This window comes from Passer domesticus, chromosome 2 (genome assembly GCF_036417665.1).
Source record: "Passer domesticus isolate bPasDom1 chromosome 2, bPasDom1.hap1, whole genome shotgun sequence".
Lineage (NCBI taxonomy): Eukaryota > Metazoa > Chordata > Aves > Passeriformes > Passeridae > Passer > Passer domesticus.
This window is the reverse complement of record NC_087475.1, coordinates 11,815,729-11,835,237: the sequence shown is the minus strand read 5'-3', so window position 1 is coordinate 11,835,237 and position 19,509 is coordinate 11,815,729. Positions and strand designations below refer to the sequence as shown.

General features: G+C 36.3%; 1 protein-coding gene across 3 annotated transcripts in view; it reads left to right on the top strand.

Moving 5' to 3' along the window:
* The window catches only part of GK (glycerol kinase), a 34,825-nt gene that overhangs the window by 923 nt on the left and 14,393 nt on the right, over nt 1-19,509 (top strand). For 2 of the 3 annotated variants that reach the window (XM_064407409.1, XM_064407407.1), the window contains exons 2-14: nt 6,727-6,800; nt 7,401-7,507; nt 8,030-8,107; nt 9,081-9,160; nt 10,162-10,299; nt 10,714-10,823; nt 11,521-11,587; nt 12,191-12,208; nt 14,061-14,096; nt 14,705-14,772; nt 16,125-16,167; nt 16,850-16,930; nt 18,800-18,878. In XM_064407409.1, the coding sequence (XP_064263479.1) occupies nt 6,727-6,800; nt 7,401-7,507; nt 8,030-8,107; nt 9,081-9,160; nt 10,162-10,299; nt 10,714-10,823; nt 11,521-11,587; nt 12,191-12,208; nt 14,061-14,096; nt 14,705-14,772; nt 16,125-16,167; nt 16,850-16,930; nt 18,800-18,878 (979 nt within the window). The remainder of the gene's footprint in view (nt 1-6,726; nt 6,801-7,400; nt 7,508-8,029; nt 8,108-9,080; nt 9,161-10,161; nt 10,300-10,713; nt 10,824-11,520; nt 11,588-12,190; nt 12,209-14,060; nt 14,097-14,704; nt 14,773-16,124; nt 16,168-16,849; nt 16,931-18,799; nt 18,879-19,509) is intronic. The other variant, XM_064407408.1, reaches the window with a different exon arrangement.

The window sequence follows — 19,509 nt, the reverse complement described above, 5'->3', positions numbered from 1 at the left end:
TTATGTGTGAAACTTACTATAGATTCTTGTAGTTTGCAAATCTCTACAAATGTACTGTCCCCATGTCAGTTAAGTCATGGTAGTTTGACTTAATTAAAGCCCTATGACAATTTCCTCCATGGAAGTGGAATAGAGATATTTACTAGATATAAAACGTTGTCAAATGTGCAAAGTATGAATTGGGAAGATGAATGTTTTGGTTTGCCCTTGCTTTTTTTTTCTTCTTTTTTTAATACTTCCCCCATGAAGCAGGAGACTATAATATCTTCTTGACCTATGTTACCATTATTACTCAATATCACGACCTTCATGCGATTGTCAAATGAGAAAACACAGCTCTGGGGGTGGAGAGAAACTCCAAACTGACAAATGACACCAGTGGGCTGTCTCGGATGCCAGTCAGGAGTCCTTTTTGGGAACAAACTTGAAGAAGGTCTCTGTAATGCATTAAGATAAATTCTGTCTGCTTTTATGTATATGCCAAGTTAACTTTTTCTTATCCTAAAAGGATGACACTAGTAGAAGTAAAACTTAAGCTCTTTTTACAAGTGTTTTTCCAAGTTCCTTTTAGGAGGAATTTCTTACACTACACACATTCATCAATGGCTTTTATGCAGTTGGGGAGATTTTGCTTGCCTACAAGAGGATTCAGGTGCTTCCTAATTTTATCAAGAAGTATATTGTGTCTGCCACTTTTAAATTCTTGTATCCATCTCAGTGTCTCTCAGTTCATGTCAACATATGGCATTGTCTTAAACTTGGCAGTGTGATCATGTCATTATGATAATAAAGTTACATGGGCTTGAGTAAATAAGATGCATGATCACTGAGTTAAATCAGACCACAGGGGAGAGGGAGAGAAGTGGGCAAAATGTGCAGAGATGTGCTACAACTCACCTCAGCCATTCAGATAACATCACCTGTATCTGGAGAATTCTGAGGTGGAAAGGGATTGTGCAGTTGGAAGAGAGATTTTGCCTTGAAATGTTTTAAGCCAGAATGTAATGTATTGTTGTCTGTGCCTAAATTATTTCCTTGTCTCTGTTGTTCTTTTGCTTTTAGTTGTTTTTGTTACATTTCCCAGTGATCTCTCTACATTTTTTTAACATAGTGTTTCTAACAGTTTTTGTCTTCACCAAGTCACAAGTCAAAATCAACTTGTTGCTTACTTTGCACCTGTGTATTCAGTAATTCAGTGCAACTGTCATCTAACATTTCAAGTGGAACACCTATGATTTTGAGCAGGTTAAAGAGTTCTCCTGGTTGAAAAACTGTCTGGTCCAATGGGGCCAAAGAGTAGTGTCAGCTGTTCAGAGTGTGAATTTATAATTACAGGTGGCAGATTGAGCAGTGGTGTCCACAGCAGTCAGTAGTGGGGGCTCATACCCCACAGTATTTTCATGGACAGCCATGGGGATGGGTTGGGATGTTCTCTCAGATGGGGTGACCAGTTGACTGAAATTCCAGTTGGAGAAGGGACTGCCAGAACATTCATACAGTTAAACAAAGTTGAGCACTCAAGACAGAATGCTAAGAGGCTGCTTAGTGAAAAAAGACTCACTCCTGCTGGACATCAAGTTGGATATATGTGAGCAGTGCATCCTCGTGGAGGTGCACATTAAGACAAGTTCAGAAAGTAATTGTTGCCATCTGTGTAGCACTTAAGAGGCAGCATCTGGAGCCCTGTGTCTGATGTTGGACCCTGCAGAGGATGAGACTTGGAAGGACTGGATTTCATCCAGCCAAAGGAATCCCTGTGCTGCAGCACAAGGCCATGGAAGAAGGGTTGGGAGGTCAGGGATTCTTTCTTCACAAGAGAGGCTTAAGGGGTGTCCTCAGCTGTCTAACCACAGTTTGTGAAGAACACAGAACAGCCTTTTCTCAGACATGCACAGGGAAAGACAGTGGGCAGAGAACTCAAGCTGCAGCAAGTGGAATGTCCAATAGATGTAAAGAAACAGTGTTTCACTATGAGGGCTCTGGATCAGGGGCTGAGAAAGGTGTGTAGAATCTCCATCTTTGCAGATATCAGTGCCTGATTCAAAAAGGCCCTGAACAGCCTGGTTTTAAATTCAGGCTTACCTGAGCAGCGAGTTAGGCTAGGTGACCTCCTGAGAGTCAGAGTAAATTATACTGTGTGCAGACACAAGTTTTGTTTGTCCTGCTTGTGAATGAGGAGGCTGTGTGAGCACAGAGGCTAAAGAAGCACCAGGACTCAGGAGCATTTCTGTTATTGTCACTCCTTCTTTAGCCTTGCCTCTCACGCAGTGGTAGTTTTATGCTGTAGCTTTATCCTCCACACTCCCTATTTTGGATCTTTACCTTTATTAGCTACTTTTGCAAAACAACTTGTAATTGTTTTTGAGATTGTAACTTTTTTGTTAAGTTGGGTTGAAGCTGGGTGACAGATTCAGAGTACCAGGGAGAGCTCAGTGCTTACAAGACAATTGTTTAAAGCTCATTTTCTTTAAAATACCAAGCAGGAACATAAAGTAGGTAGCCAAAATAAGTGTACCCAGATAACTGAATTCTGGCCAAGATGTTTCACTGAATATTTTCATCAAATACTTTAATCTCTCATGTTCCATTTCATATTATTCAAGAATCATAAAAATATGCTATAGCTTTTTTTGTGAAAAGTCTTAGGATCAGGAGCTAATGGCCAGCTGAACCATTGCTTGATCTCTTGAAAGGTATTTGCTGGATAATGTTTCTGTCATTTTATCCAGGAACAGAAAAAATTGAAAGACACAGTGAAGTACCTACACTTCACTGTAAGTAATTTAAGTTATAAGTTTGTCAGTCAGATGCAGAACATATTTTTCCACCTCTGTGAAATATTTTTTTTCCTTTACTTTGTCTTCAGAAGCAACAATCTAAAAAAGCTCTATCACACTGCAAACATTCTTTTCAATAAACAAAAATTGATTTTAGGTAAAGAAGACATTCACACCCACTGAGTTTTCTCTTCAGAGGGGAATTCATTTTAATCCCCTTCTGAAGTAACATGACCTTTTGGGAAAAACTTGATTGCATACCTAGCACGAAAGTTTTAAAATATTGTAAATACAGTTTTCCCCCTAGCTCTTATCGCTTAAAATACAGTGTAGTTTTAATTTTAAGTCCCATAACTGTAAGCATCTCCTAGATGGTGAGGGAGATGTGTCCATCATGAGCCTTCCAAGAAAGGTAATTTCCAGGAGACTTGTTAAACTTGTACTTATTCATAAATTCTGACTGTGCTACTCCTAGTTAAATACTGGAGAGGGAATTATTGTTTGTCTCTTATCCTTGCCCCAGCTGAGTTGATTTCAGTGCAATTTCAGAACTCCAGCTCTAGTTTGTTTGCCTGCAAAGCCATGGCTGTTCCTGCTTGTCAGAAACTCGTGAAGATACAGCATAGAATAACAGAAATAGCTTTTCTGCAGGCAGAGTTACGTGACAAAGCTTGAGAGATATAAAAAGTTACTTCTAAAATCTGTTTTCATTATTGTATTTTCAGCTGTGCAACTTCTTTCATCACTTCCATGAACCTCATATTTCTGTTCATTCCTTGAAAATTGTTACAGCTGATTGATATGAATTATTTTCCAAGATAACAAAACATAAACGTAATACACAAAAATAAGTAATAATATGTAACTGGACCCCTTTATGTGATGTGATGTGATGTATTATATTAAAGGCCCCTATAAAAAGCATTAATTAAGTGATCAGCCCTGTGCCTCTGCTTGTTCACATACAAGACACCTGTGTGGCCTTTCTTCTCTGCAGTCCTGAGACTCAAGGCTCCAGCTCTGATTCTCTGTTGGGAGTAGAGGGAGGATGTTATTCCTTTTCTTTAATCTCTCACTAGAGAATTCAGTACACATCTGGTGGCTTTCACTTTCATCTCTGTTCAAGACAGCTGTACAAGTCCAAATAGCCTAGACAATTCTTCATTACTACTGCTGATAAAATTAGGTCAAAACTGACTTTAGCTTTCCCCCACACACAACTGAGAGATCAGTAGCATAAACTTGAATCCATTCTTAAGGAGTTGAAAGCCTCTAGTCCTAACAAATTACAGAAATACACTTCAAACCTGTTTTGACAGGGATGTATTGACCTTATCTGAATTATTCGTACTTACTCTCACTTATTTTTCTAACTCTCCACTGTCAAATAGGGACTGTATAGGGATTTTTTTTTATATAACAATAGTGGTTTTTTGAAGGGAGTGGGAAAGGAAAGCTTTGAGGTCCCATATGTTCTATTTATTCCCTATGTTATTTATCATTTTGTAGGTTTAAATTTAGTAACTCATTCATCTTTCCACATATCAGAATTCTGTCTATCAGTGTAGAAGTCATAAAATCATAGAATAATTTGGGTCAGAAGGGACCTTAAAGATTACCTGGTTCCACCCTCCCCACCATGGGCAGGAACAGCTTCCACTAGACCAGGGTGCACAGGGCCCTGTCCAACCTGGCCTCACACAGGGATTGCTCCCAGTGAAACTTTTTAATCCCTTGCCCTGAATAACAGGGAGTGTCTGTTGCTTTTGTTGAGAATGTCAGAAGCTTGCAGGTTCATTTATGATGGATTAGCAAAGTGTTTGCTTAGTTCTTGTCTATGGATATGAAAAAATCTATGCAGTCATAATGTTATTGCTTCCATTGAAAATGTATTCCTGTCACAGTTTATTGCTGTGTCTTCAAGCCACACACCCCACATTCACTTGATGACTTTGTCTAATTGAATCTGTGCTTCCTGCTACCAGGAGGAATCCTTTGCATTACTTTCTGTTTCAAGGAATACTGACTGATTAGTGGTGAGTGATTACCACATGATATTTAGCATTGCTAGTATGTCAGATACATATTAACAAACAGGTTAAATAAAAAGTCTTCTATCTTTCAGTCTTTTTTCTAAAAACCTAGAAAATTTGAATATGCTTTTGGCAGAACGGCAGTTTCAAGTCAAGAAATCTTACTGCATACATACAAAACAACCTGTCCATTAAGTATGTTGTGTAGCATTTTGAGATCCATATCCCATTATGCAAGTTGCTTCCAAATGTGTAGTACTGACAGACCTTTCTTTTTTAATAGGATAGATCCCTGTCAAGCCTGAGCTGGTAGATGAAACACAGATAAGTAAATAAAGTGAAAATAATTAAGTGGTGCTCTTTCTATGTAATCTTTTGAGCTGATAGCAGAAAAGAATGATCATGTCTCTTTTTATGACTTCTTTTCTGGGCAGTGGAGCTTTTGATATGTAAGAAATCAGTGTTTTCCAGAGTTTGTGCTGTTTTGTGAGGTTTTCAAGACTTACCTAGAAAAGTTCTTGAGCTACCTGACCTAATCTCATTGCTGATCCTGCTTTGAGCAGGATGTTGTACTAGAGATCTCTCAAGGTCCCTTCTGATTGATTCTGCAGTTCTAACGTATAAGTAGAATGTTTCAAAGTTTCACTCTAAAGTCTTTAAGGTTCCAAAGAAACTGGAGAATCAGAACTTCATCTCCTTTTTGTCGGAGTTGTTCTAATAGTTTCAGGTAAAGTGTACTGTGTAGATGATACCAAGAGTTTATGGATTAAAAACTTTAAGAGAAACTCCTAAAATTTGTGGAATGAGAAGAGAACATTAACAAGTATAGAATAGATTCAGTTGTATCCTAGAGGGGGGGGCGGATATAACTGAATTTTGTTTCTTTAGCATGCGAGTGGTTTCTAAATCTGGCTCAGCTCTGCTTGCCATGAAAAGGTAGGATGGTGTCCTACTGACAAGTTCTGCAGTTCACCTGAACCTGCTGCTAGATTTTACTTTCTGGATCCCAGAATGTTCTTCACACAAAAGATTCTGCATGGTGCTGTGGAGAAAGAGCCCTTCCCCCAGGATCACCACCAGTGCCCAGCCAGGCACTCCGGCTCACTCACTGCTCACTTCACTCGAATGTGTCACCGGCTGTCCCTCAGCTTGGCCTCGGCAGAGATTCCTTTCGGGAACGGGCCACTCCTGGTTAATGAGGGTTGTTGTGCATTCTCCATGGGCTTCTACTGCAAGGCAGAACTCTTAACTTGTGATTCCTTGAGAACAGCCATTGATAGAGTCCTCGTGATTCTCTACTCTGATGGTTTTTATTGTAGAGTATCCAAATTTAAGTTATTTTCTGCATGTTCTTCTCTTTTTTTGCTGGGTTGTGTTGCTGCAGTGGCATTCTTTTCTTGTCAGATTGTTAATGAGCTCTGTATTGTAGTTTTGAAACAAAATGGGTTTTGCTTAGGTACTTTCTTGTTCTTTAGTTTGATCCCTTCTATGTTTAGTCACAGAATTTCACTCTTCCTAAAAATGAGCTAACCCAAGAAAACACACAGATAACTCTGGCAATAGAGTAACACAGCAAGAGTAAAAGAAATGCTATTATCAACCACAGTGGGTATTTTACTGAGAGATATTCCAATATGTATAAGGAGTTTAACTTCTATAACCACTACAAGAAAAAATCTGGTTCTTTTCCAAGCCATCAGCAAAAAAAGCCATTAAAATTGACAGTGACAACAAAGTTTGCCAAAATAATCTTTGCCTACATTAATTTTAAAAGTGTATATATCTGAATCCTTGTTATATAGATATTGGGGATGATGATAGAAAATTGCTATCTGTTGTCACAGCATTGCATTTGTTCAAAATAATAAATGTTAATTATTGTTTGTAGAAAATTCAATTGTGTAATTTATTTGCAGGTTTTTAATGCATTAACAGCAGAGCTTTTGAGTCACCATCAAGTGGAAATAAAGCAAGAATTCCCTAGAGAAGGGTATGATTTTTTTTTTTTATTTTTTCATTTGTGTAGAGTTTGGTAGAGCTTATGAATTTTTATCTATGAGTCATCAAAACTGAAGCTGATTAATAATTCTGAGTAGCACAGTAACTGCTATAAAAGACTGGGCAGAAAAAATGGCATGAAACAGCTCCCACCGGGTGTCCGGAATGTGCCTGAGTTACGGAAATTAAAAGTACTTGGTGTTCAGCTGTGGTCACTCATTTACATATTTAACATCTCAACTGTAGCGTCTAAACATGTAAGCTTAAAGCTAAAGTTTAAATGAGACTTAACATCTCATTTAAGGTAATAAACCTGCTAATTTTTACATTTGAATTACAGTCTTCAGCTTGGTCCATATAAATATCTTCCTTTGTTCTTTGAGGTTTCATTTGTTTGTTTGTTTGTTCCTAACTGACCTGCCATTTGCTGCCAATGCCCTCTGTATAAAACAAAACAAAACTCTTTGTTTGTAGATATGCAAAAAATGTTTTGTAGCTATATTTGTATTAAAATGCTCAGCTTGATTTTCAGACTAATTTTTTTTTTTTTTAATGTACATTTTAATTAACTGGTGTTTACTGTTTGTTAAAGATGGGTAGAACAAGATCCAAAGGAAATATTAAACTCTGTCTATGAATGTGTGGAAAGGACCTGTGAGAAAATGAGAGAACTGAACATGGACATCGCTAACATAAGAGGTGCGTATGGGTAGAGGGCTTTAACAGCTATGGTTGAGCAATTCAGACACCACAGTTTTTAAGTTAATAAATAGAAAGTTGGCAGCATGTTAAATTGTATTTGAAAGCAGTTTTTTGGGGAGGAATGATGAGAAAATAAGTGTGTGATTAACAATGCAGAATCTACAAGGTAGACTTAAACTAATCTTGTAAAATCACAGAGACAAGTGATGAAGAAATTCTGAAATTTTTAGGACTTTAATTTAGGAAAGCTGTTTTCCCCTGTCAGTGTTGTTGCTGTCTCAGTTTGTGGCTGAAAGAGAAAGAGGTTTAGAGCATATAGGTTAATCAGCAAAAATGAGTTCTTAGAGGTAATATTTCTAGATTATACCTTGAAAAAATTGAAAGCTTTTTATTTCCCATTTACTTTCCTCTTCTCCTTACCTGTTCCTCCCTCCTCTCCACCTCTCCGTTCCCTCCCTCACCCCCCCAAAAGGGGAAAACAAACCTTTTGAAAAGGATACTTTCTGTTTTGTCCTGAAGCCATTGGAGTCACCAATCAGAGAGAAACAACAGTGGTTTGGGACAAGACAACTGGAGAACCTCTTTATAATGCTATTGGTAACTATACATATAACTAACTTTCTAAATATGTAATATCATAATATGATCATGTTGTGGAAAAAATGCTTTTGTATTTTCCTGTGCATATCTGGTTGTGACTTAGCCTAGTAATTTCTTGGATTTTTTGATATCTGTGTTGTAAGATGTGTGTTTGCATACAGAAGTTTAAAAAAGTCCATTCCATAAAAATTGTTACTTAATAAATCACTTTATTGGTTTTCAAAAAACCCCACTATGTTCCTGAGTGGCTCCTGGCACAAAATGCTCTGACTTGCACCCAATCACTTTCTTTGAAATTTTCAGGATGCTGGTGGTTTAACTTTAAAGGAAAATAATGTTAAGTAGGTTTAATTATTGATGACTTAATGAATACTTATTAATACTCAGAGTTTTATTTTTACCTTACCTTAGCTTTTCAGATATTGTCAGCTGAAAAATGGTAATTGTCTAGAATTGGTTTTTTAGGTCAAGTGCCAGATATAGTTTGACATAGTATGACTGTAAAACCAGGACTCTTCTATAGTCCAATAAATGTAGTTAACAGCTTTATCTTAAACCCAGCTTTACCTTGATAACTACAACACAGTCTTTTAGTAGAAAGTTTACATAGAAATAGTAAATAATCAACCTGCTATTTGTTTTAACCTCTTAGTTTAATCACAGTCATCTGCTAAAAGTAGCATTAGTCACTTGCTTATATTCTGATAAAGTAAATATCCTACTTGTGGAAAATCCTGCTTCTTTCTCAAATCATTTGTTCTTCTAAATCAAATTAATTTATCTAACCATTTTAATTTTTACAACAGTGCCCTTAAAATACAATGGCAATGCAATATTCTTTCAACTACACAAAAAGATAAAAATAGATAGGAATTCACTGGCAAGAGCTCTGGGTTCATAGAAGCAGGCTGAAAATGTCACTTTTTGTGTATCAAATCACATGATCAATTAATTTTATTCATGGTTTTAGTGTGGCTTGACCTGAGAACCCAGTCAACAGTTGAATATCTTCTTAACAGAATTCCTGGAAAAAACAAAACTTTTTCAAAGGTAGGAGACATTCTGGAACATTTAAATGGTACCTGCTGCAATGTATAATGTTTTGGATATATGTGTTTAAAATTCTCCTAAACAAAGTCACTTGTAGTTTCTAGTCCCTTCTTAGCTTGTCAAATCATAAAAAATGAACACAAGACACCAATCTGAGACTAGAAAATTTTTAATTTCCTTAAAATAAATGTTTAACATTTCTTTAATTTCTCACTGTGGAAGTGAGACCTAATCCTGTGCTAGCTAGCCAATATAAAATAGACATTACACACAAAAGTTAAAATCAAGTAGAAAAAAAGAAAGGGAAATAATTTACTGGTATGAAATGTGTTATCCATTCTTGTGCCTTAATATTGAAATTAATTGCATCCAATCTGAGAACAAGGAAGATCATTCATAAAGAGCAAGTTCATTCTTTTTTGTGAGCATATATATAACAAATTGGAAACTAAATGCTTGTAAAAAGGTGTCACAATTGTTTGATTAATTGATTAATGTTGTCCTTTACTAATAGAATAAATATGTATTTTTTATATTATATTATTACCTACGGGCAGGAAATGGATTCAAAAAGTGCATAAACTTACTTGATTTCCAAGTTCTAGTAGAATGCAATTTTCATCTTTCCTGTGTTGTCCTGCCCATTTTTGTTGTTGTTACTTATTGTCTAGTCATATGGAGATATCCTAGATAAGACAGGCCTTCTGCAAACAACTTTTTCCACGTAGATGATCTTTGAACTACATGTAGATCAGCTTTGATCTTTATCTATTATTGCACTGGTCATTTGATTTTGATGTTTTTAGACTTGTGTGTTGTATGCTTAGCATTTATTTAAATAATTACTTAGTGCTTATTTAAATAATTACAGAAGTTAGTGGAATTTTTCTGAGTTTTGCGTATTTTCTTTTTCCCTTACTATCACCATTTTTACATATAACTACAGTATTTATGTAAAAGATACTTGCATGGTGTTTACATTATTTTTTTTAATTTTACAGTTTAAGACCGGTCTTCCACTTAGCACTTATTTTAGTGCAGTGAAACTTCGGTGGCTTTTGGATAATGTGGAAGAGATTAAGCGAGCAGTTGAGGATGGAAGAGCTATGTTTGGGACTATTGATTCATGGCTTATATGGGTATGTATTTGTGAGTTTATTAGCACTCTTCTTACAATGAATTTCCATCTCATGTAAATCTCTGTGCATGTGATACTCAATGCCCATTGATGACATGATGATGTCAATAAAAGCTACTAAAGAAATTCCAATGAGGTTCCTTGCAAGACAAACTTTTACTGTTCCTGTACCATTATATTTTTTTCTTGATTCTTAGGTGGAGTTTACCATTATAGTTTGCTGTAAAACTTTGCTTACACTTTCTGAAAAATCTTGGACTTTAGAAAGGTGTATTAGGTCTGCCTGTTTAGTTGTTGCAGAAATACCAGAGCTCCTAATCTCAAGGTGAAAACTTTTTGATTTTGAAATTTTTTTGGAATTTGTTGAAGTAAACCTATATTTCTCCTTGACAAATGCTGTGATTTTTTTGTTCAGAGTTTGACAGGTGGGACGAATGGAGGCATTCACTGTACAGATGTCACCAATGCCAGTAGAACTATGTTGTTCAACATTCATTCCTTGGAATGGGATCCTGACCTCTGCAAGTAAGCTTTCTTACTGTTTTTCAGTAATACTATCATTTAAATAGTTTCTAACTCATTTAAAGGTAAAAATCTCTTATCTAAACTAAGATCAGCAGGTACTGTTCTATTTGCTGTTGACATTAATAACTAAGATTCATTGTTCTCCAGATGTCCAGTTTACAATGGTCTGGATTAAAAAAAAAGTAGCAGAATCTTTCTGTAGGTGGAGGCCTGGTTCATCGAAACAACTTAGCTCCGTTGCTTAGAGCATGATGCTAATAATGCCCAGGTTGTGGTTTCAATCCCTGTGTGGGCCAATCACTTCAGATCCTTGTGGGTCCCTTCCAACTCAGAATATTGTGATTTAATAGTGTCTTTATTACTTAATCAAATTTGTACAGCAGCTGGAATGACAGTGTCTCTATTTGATATTTGAATTTACTAACAAATGTATTATTAAGATATTGTTGGAAGAGGCATGAATTTCTATGTAAAAGAGTTGGATAGGTCCTCAAAGATTGAAATATATGCTGTTTTCCTCCAAAATTCAGTGTCCACTGTAACAAGTGGAAAAACATATAGATTAAAACCTAGAAACAAAAGTTGCTTTTGTAGTTTTTCTTTTCTTTACGCTTAAACTTATTTTAAAAAAGATATGCAAAATGCTTTCTGATTTAGCACTGACTATATAATATACATTATTTTTTGTTGTATTCAGATTCTTTGAAATTCCTATGGAAATACTTCCAAATGTACGAAGCTCCTCTGAGATTTACGGCCTAATGGTATGTTTTCCAATATTTATGTGAAATTTGTCTTGTAAAAATATAACTATATCCATTTGAATTTGCCAGATTCCATAGATTAGAATTAATGGCTTTTTTTTGACCAGTATTGTTTGGTTTATGATTAGCAAGCTGTTACCTACTGTTATATAATATTATAGGAAGTTGAGTATTTGGTTACTTTAATGCAGCACCAATTCTTCTGACACAGTGGCATCTAATTAATGAACTTCAAGATTGGATAAACTGGATGTTGGGATTTTGCATTCTTTTTCCTGGTAATTTGAGCTTAATTGACACGTAAGAAAATACGTGTATTTGGTAGTGAAGACAAGTTACAAGATGGATTTTTGTAAATAGAACTCTAACTTCTCTGAAATATTTTTGCTAATGTTTTAATGGAAATGCCACTAGAAGTCATTGCTGATATTTATTTATGTGGAGGTTGTATAAGAGTGAGTTGTATTAAGCTGAAGGAGCGAGGTAAATGGAAAAAGATACTGCCTGACCACCAGAACAGAATTGCTCATCACTTTAAATGTGAACTTCTGTTTCTCTTCCCCTTTCCATTTTTTTTCTTTTTCTTCCTTTTGCTGGCTGTAGAAAATCTGTCCTAGCCGGGTGAGTAGAGGCTTCCATTAGGCTGACCACCTATATCTTACTCATTCTGCTCAGATGCTGTGCATTTTCATTGGTTTAAGGATTAGAAAAAGTGCACTTCTCGGCCAATAAATTTGCTGTGTGTTTCCAAATCTGAGATAATACAATTAGAGTTCATGCCAAAATTATTTCTGAAACGTGATCTCAATATATGTGTTTGTCTTAATTTCCGCACTGTTGAATATTTATTTTTATAGTGAGTTAAAAAATACAGCTACTGGCTAATAAGTGTTAGCTATAGCATTTTATAAATGATAAAAACTGTCTATTGTGTCTAAAAATATTAATTCTATGGTAGCTAAACATCAGATTTATGTAGAGCTTTTAAGTGCATTTATAAACAGTTATCTTAAATACAGTTAATTAAAATGTGAATTAATTCAGATTGGAAATACACTTGCATGGCTTTACTGAAAATTCATTTTCACAATTGCACAAAAACAATTTAAAGAAGCAAGCAGAAATTGTCAGGAAATAGTTAAATAATTAAATAAAATTTTCAGGATACACTCACTAAGTTTGCACATGACACTGAGATGGGCAGAAATGTTGATCTGCTGGGAGGGCAGGAAGGGTCTGCCAAGGGATCTGGACTGATGGGCTGAGACCAATTCCATGAGGTTCCACAAGGCCAAGTGCCAGGTCCCGCCCTCGGGTCACAACAACCCCAGGCAGAGCTACAGGCTGGGGGAAGAGTGACTGGAAAGGTGCCTGGAGGAAAAGTACCTGGGGATGTTGATCAACAGCAGCTGGACATGAGCCAGGTGTGTCCAGGGGCCCGGGAAGGCCAAAGGCACCTGGCCTGGATCAGCAATAGTGTGGCAGCAGGACCAGGGCAGGGATTGTCCCCCTGTACTCAGCACTGGTGAGGGCACACCTCAAATCCTGTGTCCAGTTTTGGGCCTCTCACTACAAGAAAGGCACTGAGGGGTTGGAGCAAGTCCAGAGAAGAGGAACAGAGCTGGGGAAGGGTCTGGAGCACAGGAATGGTGAGGAGCAGCTGAGGGAGCTGGGGGTGTTTGGCCTGGAGAAAGGAAGGCTCAGAAGGGGACCTTACCACTCTATAACCGCCTGAAAGGAGGTTGTAGCCAGGTGGGGGTTGGTCTCTTCTCCCAGGTGATAAATGATAATAAGTGATAAAACAAGAGCCTTCACAGCCTATCAAATATTGGAACAGGCTGCCAAGAGAGGTGGTGGAGTCACCATCCCTGGAGGTACTTGAAAGACGTATAGATGTGGCACTTACAGACATGGATTAATGATGGACTTGGCAGTGCTGGGTTAACAGTTGGACGTGATAATCTAAGAGGGCTTTTCCAATTTAAATGATTTTGTGATTCTGTAACAGGAATGTAATGGAAAAATTCTGGTAATGTTTAGAAGAAAGCCTACTTGAGACTTAAAATACTGTATTTTAAAACCAGGCATCTGCCTTTGCTTAGGATGTCACCACAGCCACATTTTTTCCTGATCACTTTACCATTTTGCACTTTTGCATTTTACACTTGGCATTTACTGCACAGATTACACTGAACTGGATTTTCTGTATAGTATTATTTCAAGAAAATTTATGCTAGGAACTTTTGAGGTCACATAAACTATATTTGTAAAACTTCCTGCTCTCCATTTCTTAGTGGTTTAGACATGAGCTGCATTAAGCTGAAACAAAGTGTACGCCTGAACTGAGCCATATTGCTTTCATGACCCTTCTTTGTTTTCCTTTGAGCATTAGAAGTTTAGCTTATTTTTCATTGCCTTCAATTCTAGTCATGGAAAGCTAACTCTGTGTTTTTCTTTCTCTTTTTGTAAACAGGAATCTGGAGCTTTGACAGGTGTACCAATTTCTGGGGTAAGTCCTACTTCAACTTAGATTTTGGCATGACAATCTGGAAGATGAACATAGCTTCACAGGAAAAAGCTTTAAGGATGAGTGAATCCTGCTATGAATTAAGTTTTTGGGTTTTTACTTCAGATTAAACAGGAGATAAACTAGTAGATGAATCACTATTTGGCTTGATCCGTTATTATTAAGGTCTGGCTGTGGAAGTAAAAATGAGAGCTTTAATGCATATGTGTAGTGCTGTTGGAAACTTGGTATCTCTAAGTAAATGAGTAACATTACAAAATGGAAGCAAGCCCTGCTTCATATATATAAAAGAAGTATATACATAATCTAAATGTATATATGAAATGCTGGACAAATTCTCAGCTTTTTCCAATAACATGTATAAAGATAGTACATTTTAGTTTTTATTTCTTTAAATTGCTCACCATAAGTAGCACAACACATTTCATTTGCAGTTCTTACAGAGGGAAGAGTAATGAAAAGCATAGCTTTTCTCTGTTGGTTTTTTCCTTGCTTTCAATTATCCATGTGCTACTAATAAATTAGAGTTATAGTCAAATATGTAATTCATGTGAGGACACTTGCTAAAGGAAAAAATCTCTTACTTTCAGTGCTTGGGTGACCAGCATGCTGCTCTTGTTGGACAAATGTGTTTTCAAGATGGACAAGCAAAAAACACGTAAGTTATTAGGAAAGTAATAAGATAAACTCCCTGCTCTGTTTTGAATTTAGTATTATGTTTTCTTTCAAGCAACTGCCAAACTCTTCTGCAATTAATGTGTAATTACAGATCTACCTTTTGAGTGTGTTGACTCACAAAGTAAACCATGTCTTGACTTTTATATAAAGTGATAAAGATATTAAAGTTACATGACTTGTGAGGTATATTTTGGAACACAGTCACTGTGAGGAAAATCTCTATGTGACAGTGGGGTTTTCATTTTTAACATTCTTCAAAACACAGATTAAAACAGTTGCAATGTCATTTAAATGGTGGCCTAAAGTTAAGCAAATACCGTACGGTGAGTTAGATTGCATAGACTTGAATGGCACAGCTTTGCTGGATGGGAAAGATCCATTTCAATGACAGCACTTAGGTTTGCTTTTGTGTCTAGCTCAGAGTGGAGAATTTTACGTTTGCTTTTTCCTGTTTCTCAGCCTCTTAGTGTCCTTTGTTTAAAATAGCTGATCAGGCAACTGGTATAATCAAAAAATCATTGGAGGAGAAGCTGTCTGCTGAAATGACTTACTGTTCCATTTACAACCAAGTGCTTAACTAAGCTTGTAGGGATATACACACAAGTATGGGAGTTTCACAGGTATGATTACATATTAGTCTATCTTGTTTTAATTCATTTCTGTTATTGCTTTACTATTTCTTTTTCTAAATATAACTGAAGGCTATCTCAGGACTGGTTTAAGGTATTAGTTTTGAGGGGTTTAAAAAGGTAAGGAATATTTTTCTTGATAATAACTTCTTAGAGTAAGTTGGAGTGGTTTATAGTATTTTGTACTCCTTATATTAAACTGTATTCTTGTATGGGTGTGTATGCACACACATATATAGTTGGTCTTCAAATGGGAAATACAACATTTTTAGAAATTTTTGAATGGGATATGTCTAAAGAAAACCCTCTTTGTGACAGGAACAAAGTTTCTTAAAATTTCCCATTTCATATTGTGAAATATTTATTTTATAAAGTTGATCTCATAATCAGCTTAAATTGAAGTAGGTAAACACTGCCACCAAAGAGGAATTTACACTTAGTTTTCAGCCATACCTCTCTTTGATCAAGTGTTAGACAAAAAATAGAGAGAGAGAGAGAGAGAGAAAGACATGTGACTAGAATTTTCAGCTTCATGCTGCATTCAAATCAACTTTTTGAGGATAGTTATATCATCAGTTAATGGTAGCAAAACCTTCAAGGGTCAAAAAGTGGTGTCCTGACTCTTCGCAGGGGACTCATGGATTGCAGTTGCAGGTTATTCTTTAAACATTCTGGTTTTAACTTTGCTTTGCTTTCATGCTAGGTACGGAACAGGTTGTTTCTTGCTGTGCAATACAGGTCAGAAGGTCAGTTGCATTTTTGAGTTGTTTGCTTTTTTGTTTTTCACAATCTATTTAAGTTCTGAAACACAACTGTATGTTAGCCATTCTTAGACTTATTAACAACAATTATATTGCCAGACAAAGGGAAAAGCACGTAGTGAAATCTGACAGAATAAAAGTAGTAATTTTTTTCAAGGTGTTTCTGTAAGACTCTGTTTTCTACCTCCTTAAGTTTCCAAACAGAACTTTTCTTAACAAGTTTCTCGCTTTTCCCTTGTATATGTTTCTTCTTGTCACCCAGATAGGATTAAGGGATATGTTATTTAACCACGTGCTTTTTCCTTCTCTTGGCTATTTCATTTCTTCTCTTCATTTTCTGTCATCATTTCTTTGTAGTTGGAGTCGAATAAATAGCACAAAACTGTGACTTCCTTCTCATTTACATCTCCCCCTAAAGACCCCCAGTTCTTTTCTATAAGGAAGATGGAAAGATCTGCAGCAGCTTGTGGAAACAAGAATTAGCACCAGCAATTTGAGTATTCTACCTTAGGTTTTTGTTTAGAGTTACTGACAATTTACTTTGTTTAAAGTGTGCATATTTCATTTGAAGGTTTGGTCCCTTGTTTATTATAATTTGAATGTTTTTATTTAAATATTTTCTGCCTCTGTTCATGCTTTGCCTTTTCTTTCACCTTTCCCCATTTAGTCTGTGTTTTCTGAGCATGGTCTTATAACCACAATAGCTTACAAAATGGGCAAAGACAAACCCGCTTTTTATGCACTAGAGGTAAGTTCAGTACTTTCTTCCTTTTTGTAATGATACATGTTCTTATTTACTTCTGTTATCTGGTATTTTTATGGTGTCTTCAGCTGTGCAGAAATGAAACTAGCTCTGTGTTGTGCTTGTTTGCCTGAAGACTTCTGTATGGTTTTGGCTATTCCTGTCTCCAGTCTATATCATGAAATCTAATACAAAATATTTCTTCATTGCATCATTTATACTTTCAGAGCTAGATGTCTAAAACATTTTTTCTGTTACTCAGTCTCTCAAATCTTTAATAAATACTATAGATAAAAACCCATAAATTTTGTAACATTAAGTAAAGTTTAAAAAATGGGGGAGAAAGTACTAATGTTTCAGTTATTAGCGCATAATAAAGTCATAGCTAATTTTTTTTTTTTTGTTCTAATGGATTTTACTTCTAACTTCTGAAAATGTGAATCAAATTTCTGGGGAAAAAATCCTCTAATAATTTAGCTTTTTTATCTCTTTCATTTAAGAGCATACTTACAGAATTTAGTTTCTCAGTTCTCCAAACAAGTCTAAGGGCATCCAAATTATATAGAAAATTGTATTTATGCTTAAACTTTGGAGTTCATTGTTCTAAGGCTCTGCTTCTGAAACACAGATCAACTGAGCACCTATTTGGCACCAAAGCTTTGTTTAGAACAACAAAGTTATTATTCTTCCATCTGTGTGCTTAATGTGCTAAGTATTGTAATATAATAATTATTCTCAAAACACATACACTGAATGCTGATGTTGAGCTTTTGTAGACAGACTGTGTTTTCCATGTGAAAGACAGCACAGGATTTTCTTCACTGCAAGAATAGTTTGTGGCTTATGGTACTTTATTAGGATGTGGGAGGCTGCATTTATTTCCTTTTCCTTCCCTGAGGAATGTGTATCTTGCATTTGCCATGACCTGGCAAACTCTGTGAATTTTATTTTGTGTGGGTGTGTGAGAGGTTTGTTTTATTTTTAACCCATGTTCAAAAGCAAGAACTGAAACTGTCTTGAGTGTGATTTGAATTCCTCCATGCTGAAACACCTGCAATTTGCTTCTTCTTCACCTCCAAGTCTTTAATGATATTGTCTGAAAACATGGCTTCAACAGAAGCTATAAAGTGTGATTTATCCTATATCCATTCTAGAATCACCTGCAGTCTGCTGGTTGAGGCACTGCAGAGAGACAGAAAATGTGGATTCAGCCTTTTCCTTTAATCAAGCTGGTATCTTGTAATAGCCAGCTGCTTACAAAACACCCCTGCCCCTTCTAGCAGTGGCTTAGAATGAAAATATAATGCTGCTACTGTTTTACTTGAAACTTAGGCTACTGGACTTGGCTTTGGGGTTAGATGGGAGCCATGCCATCCATCTGTGATGTGATGAAGCTGTTCAGGGCCATTTTGCTGAGGTGACAGAGAAATTTTGCTGGCAAATGCACAAGTGCCTAATTTTTCTGTCTTTCTGGATCTTTGTATTTAAACTGGACATGATTAGTATTGTTTTTTAAAATCAAAACATAAAAATATTAATGTGTCAGGAAAAGAAGTCTGAGGCTACTGAACCTCATAACTATATATATTCAGAAGACATAAATTAGAAAGACAGGAAGACTAGTTAGGAAATGTCACTGTAACTTCCTCTTATGGAAAAAAGCATTCAATATACACCTTTTCTACCTGGAGTCTGTGTAACAGGCTGCCCTTTTTACATGGCAGTCCCTAGATGCCAAGAAACTCTGGTTTGGTTGTGAGCTGTGACTGTAAGCCTGCAGGTGGGGGCCACAGTGGCCTCTTCTCCCCAGGCTTTTAAAAGCAGCACAGAGCTACCAGTTGCTGTGTCCTAAAGGAGTGACTTTGTTTCCTTCAGGGATCTGTTGCAATAGCTGGGGCTGTTGTTCGCTGGCTGAGGGACAATCTGGGTATTGTTAACAGTTCACAGGAAGTTGGTGAGTATGGAGCTGGTTTTTAAGTTTTCCTATGTCATCATGTCTCTATCGGTGAATGAAAGCTCAAAATATTTAAGTAAAAAGCTGAAGATGCATATATTTTGCTGTGTTTAAACACAACAAAAATTTACTTTGCATCCATGATCTCACTGTTGTTGATACATGTGTTTCGTAGAGCCTGTGAACACAAAGTCTTGTAAGGGCTTTGTCAGCTTTGTTTTGTTGCAAGCTGTACTTTTTAGTAGTTTCCCTGGTAAGCAGATATTCAGGAAGATACTCTAATTACAGAGTATCTCCTGGTTTTATACAGTGTTGAAGTTTCCAGAGCCAAGAGTATTTAAGTCTGTATTACAGATAGCTGCATATATTTGATCCTAAACCTACATATTCTTGTCATAAACATGAGAACCTGAGGCCCTGCAAGTGTATGTAATATTTATGTAGTAGGCTTCATATCCATTGAGTTAGGGATCTGAGTTTGCAAAGTTGCCTCTTGAACAGATATGGAGGAGGGAAATATGTTTCAGCTGAGAATGCAGTAATCCTTTAGCATTTATGTAGCTGATGTTTTCTAATTCAGATGAACTGAAACAAACTGGATTGTAATATAAAAACAGGAACATATCAAAAT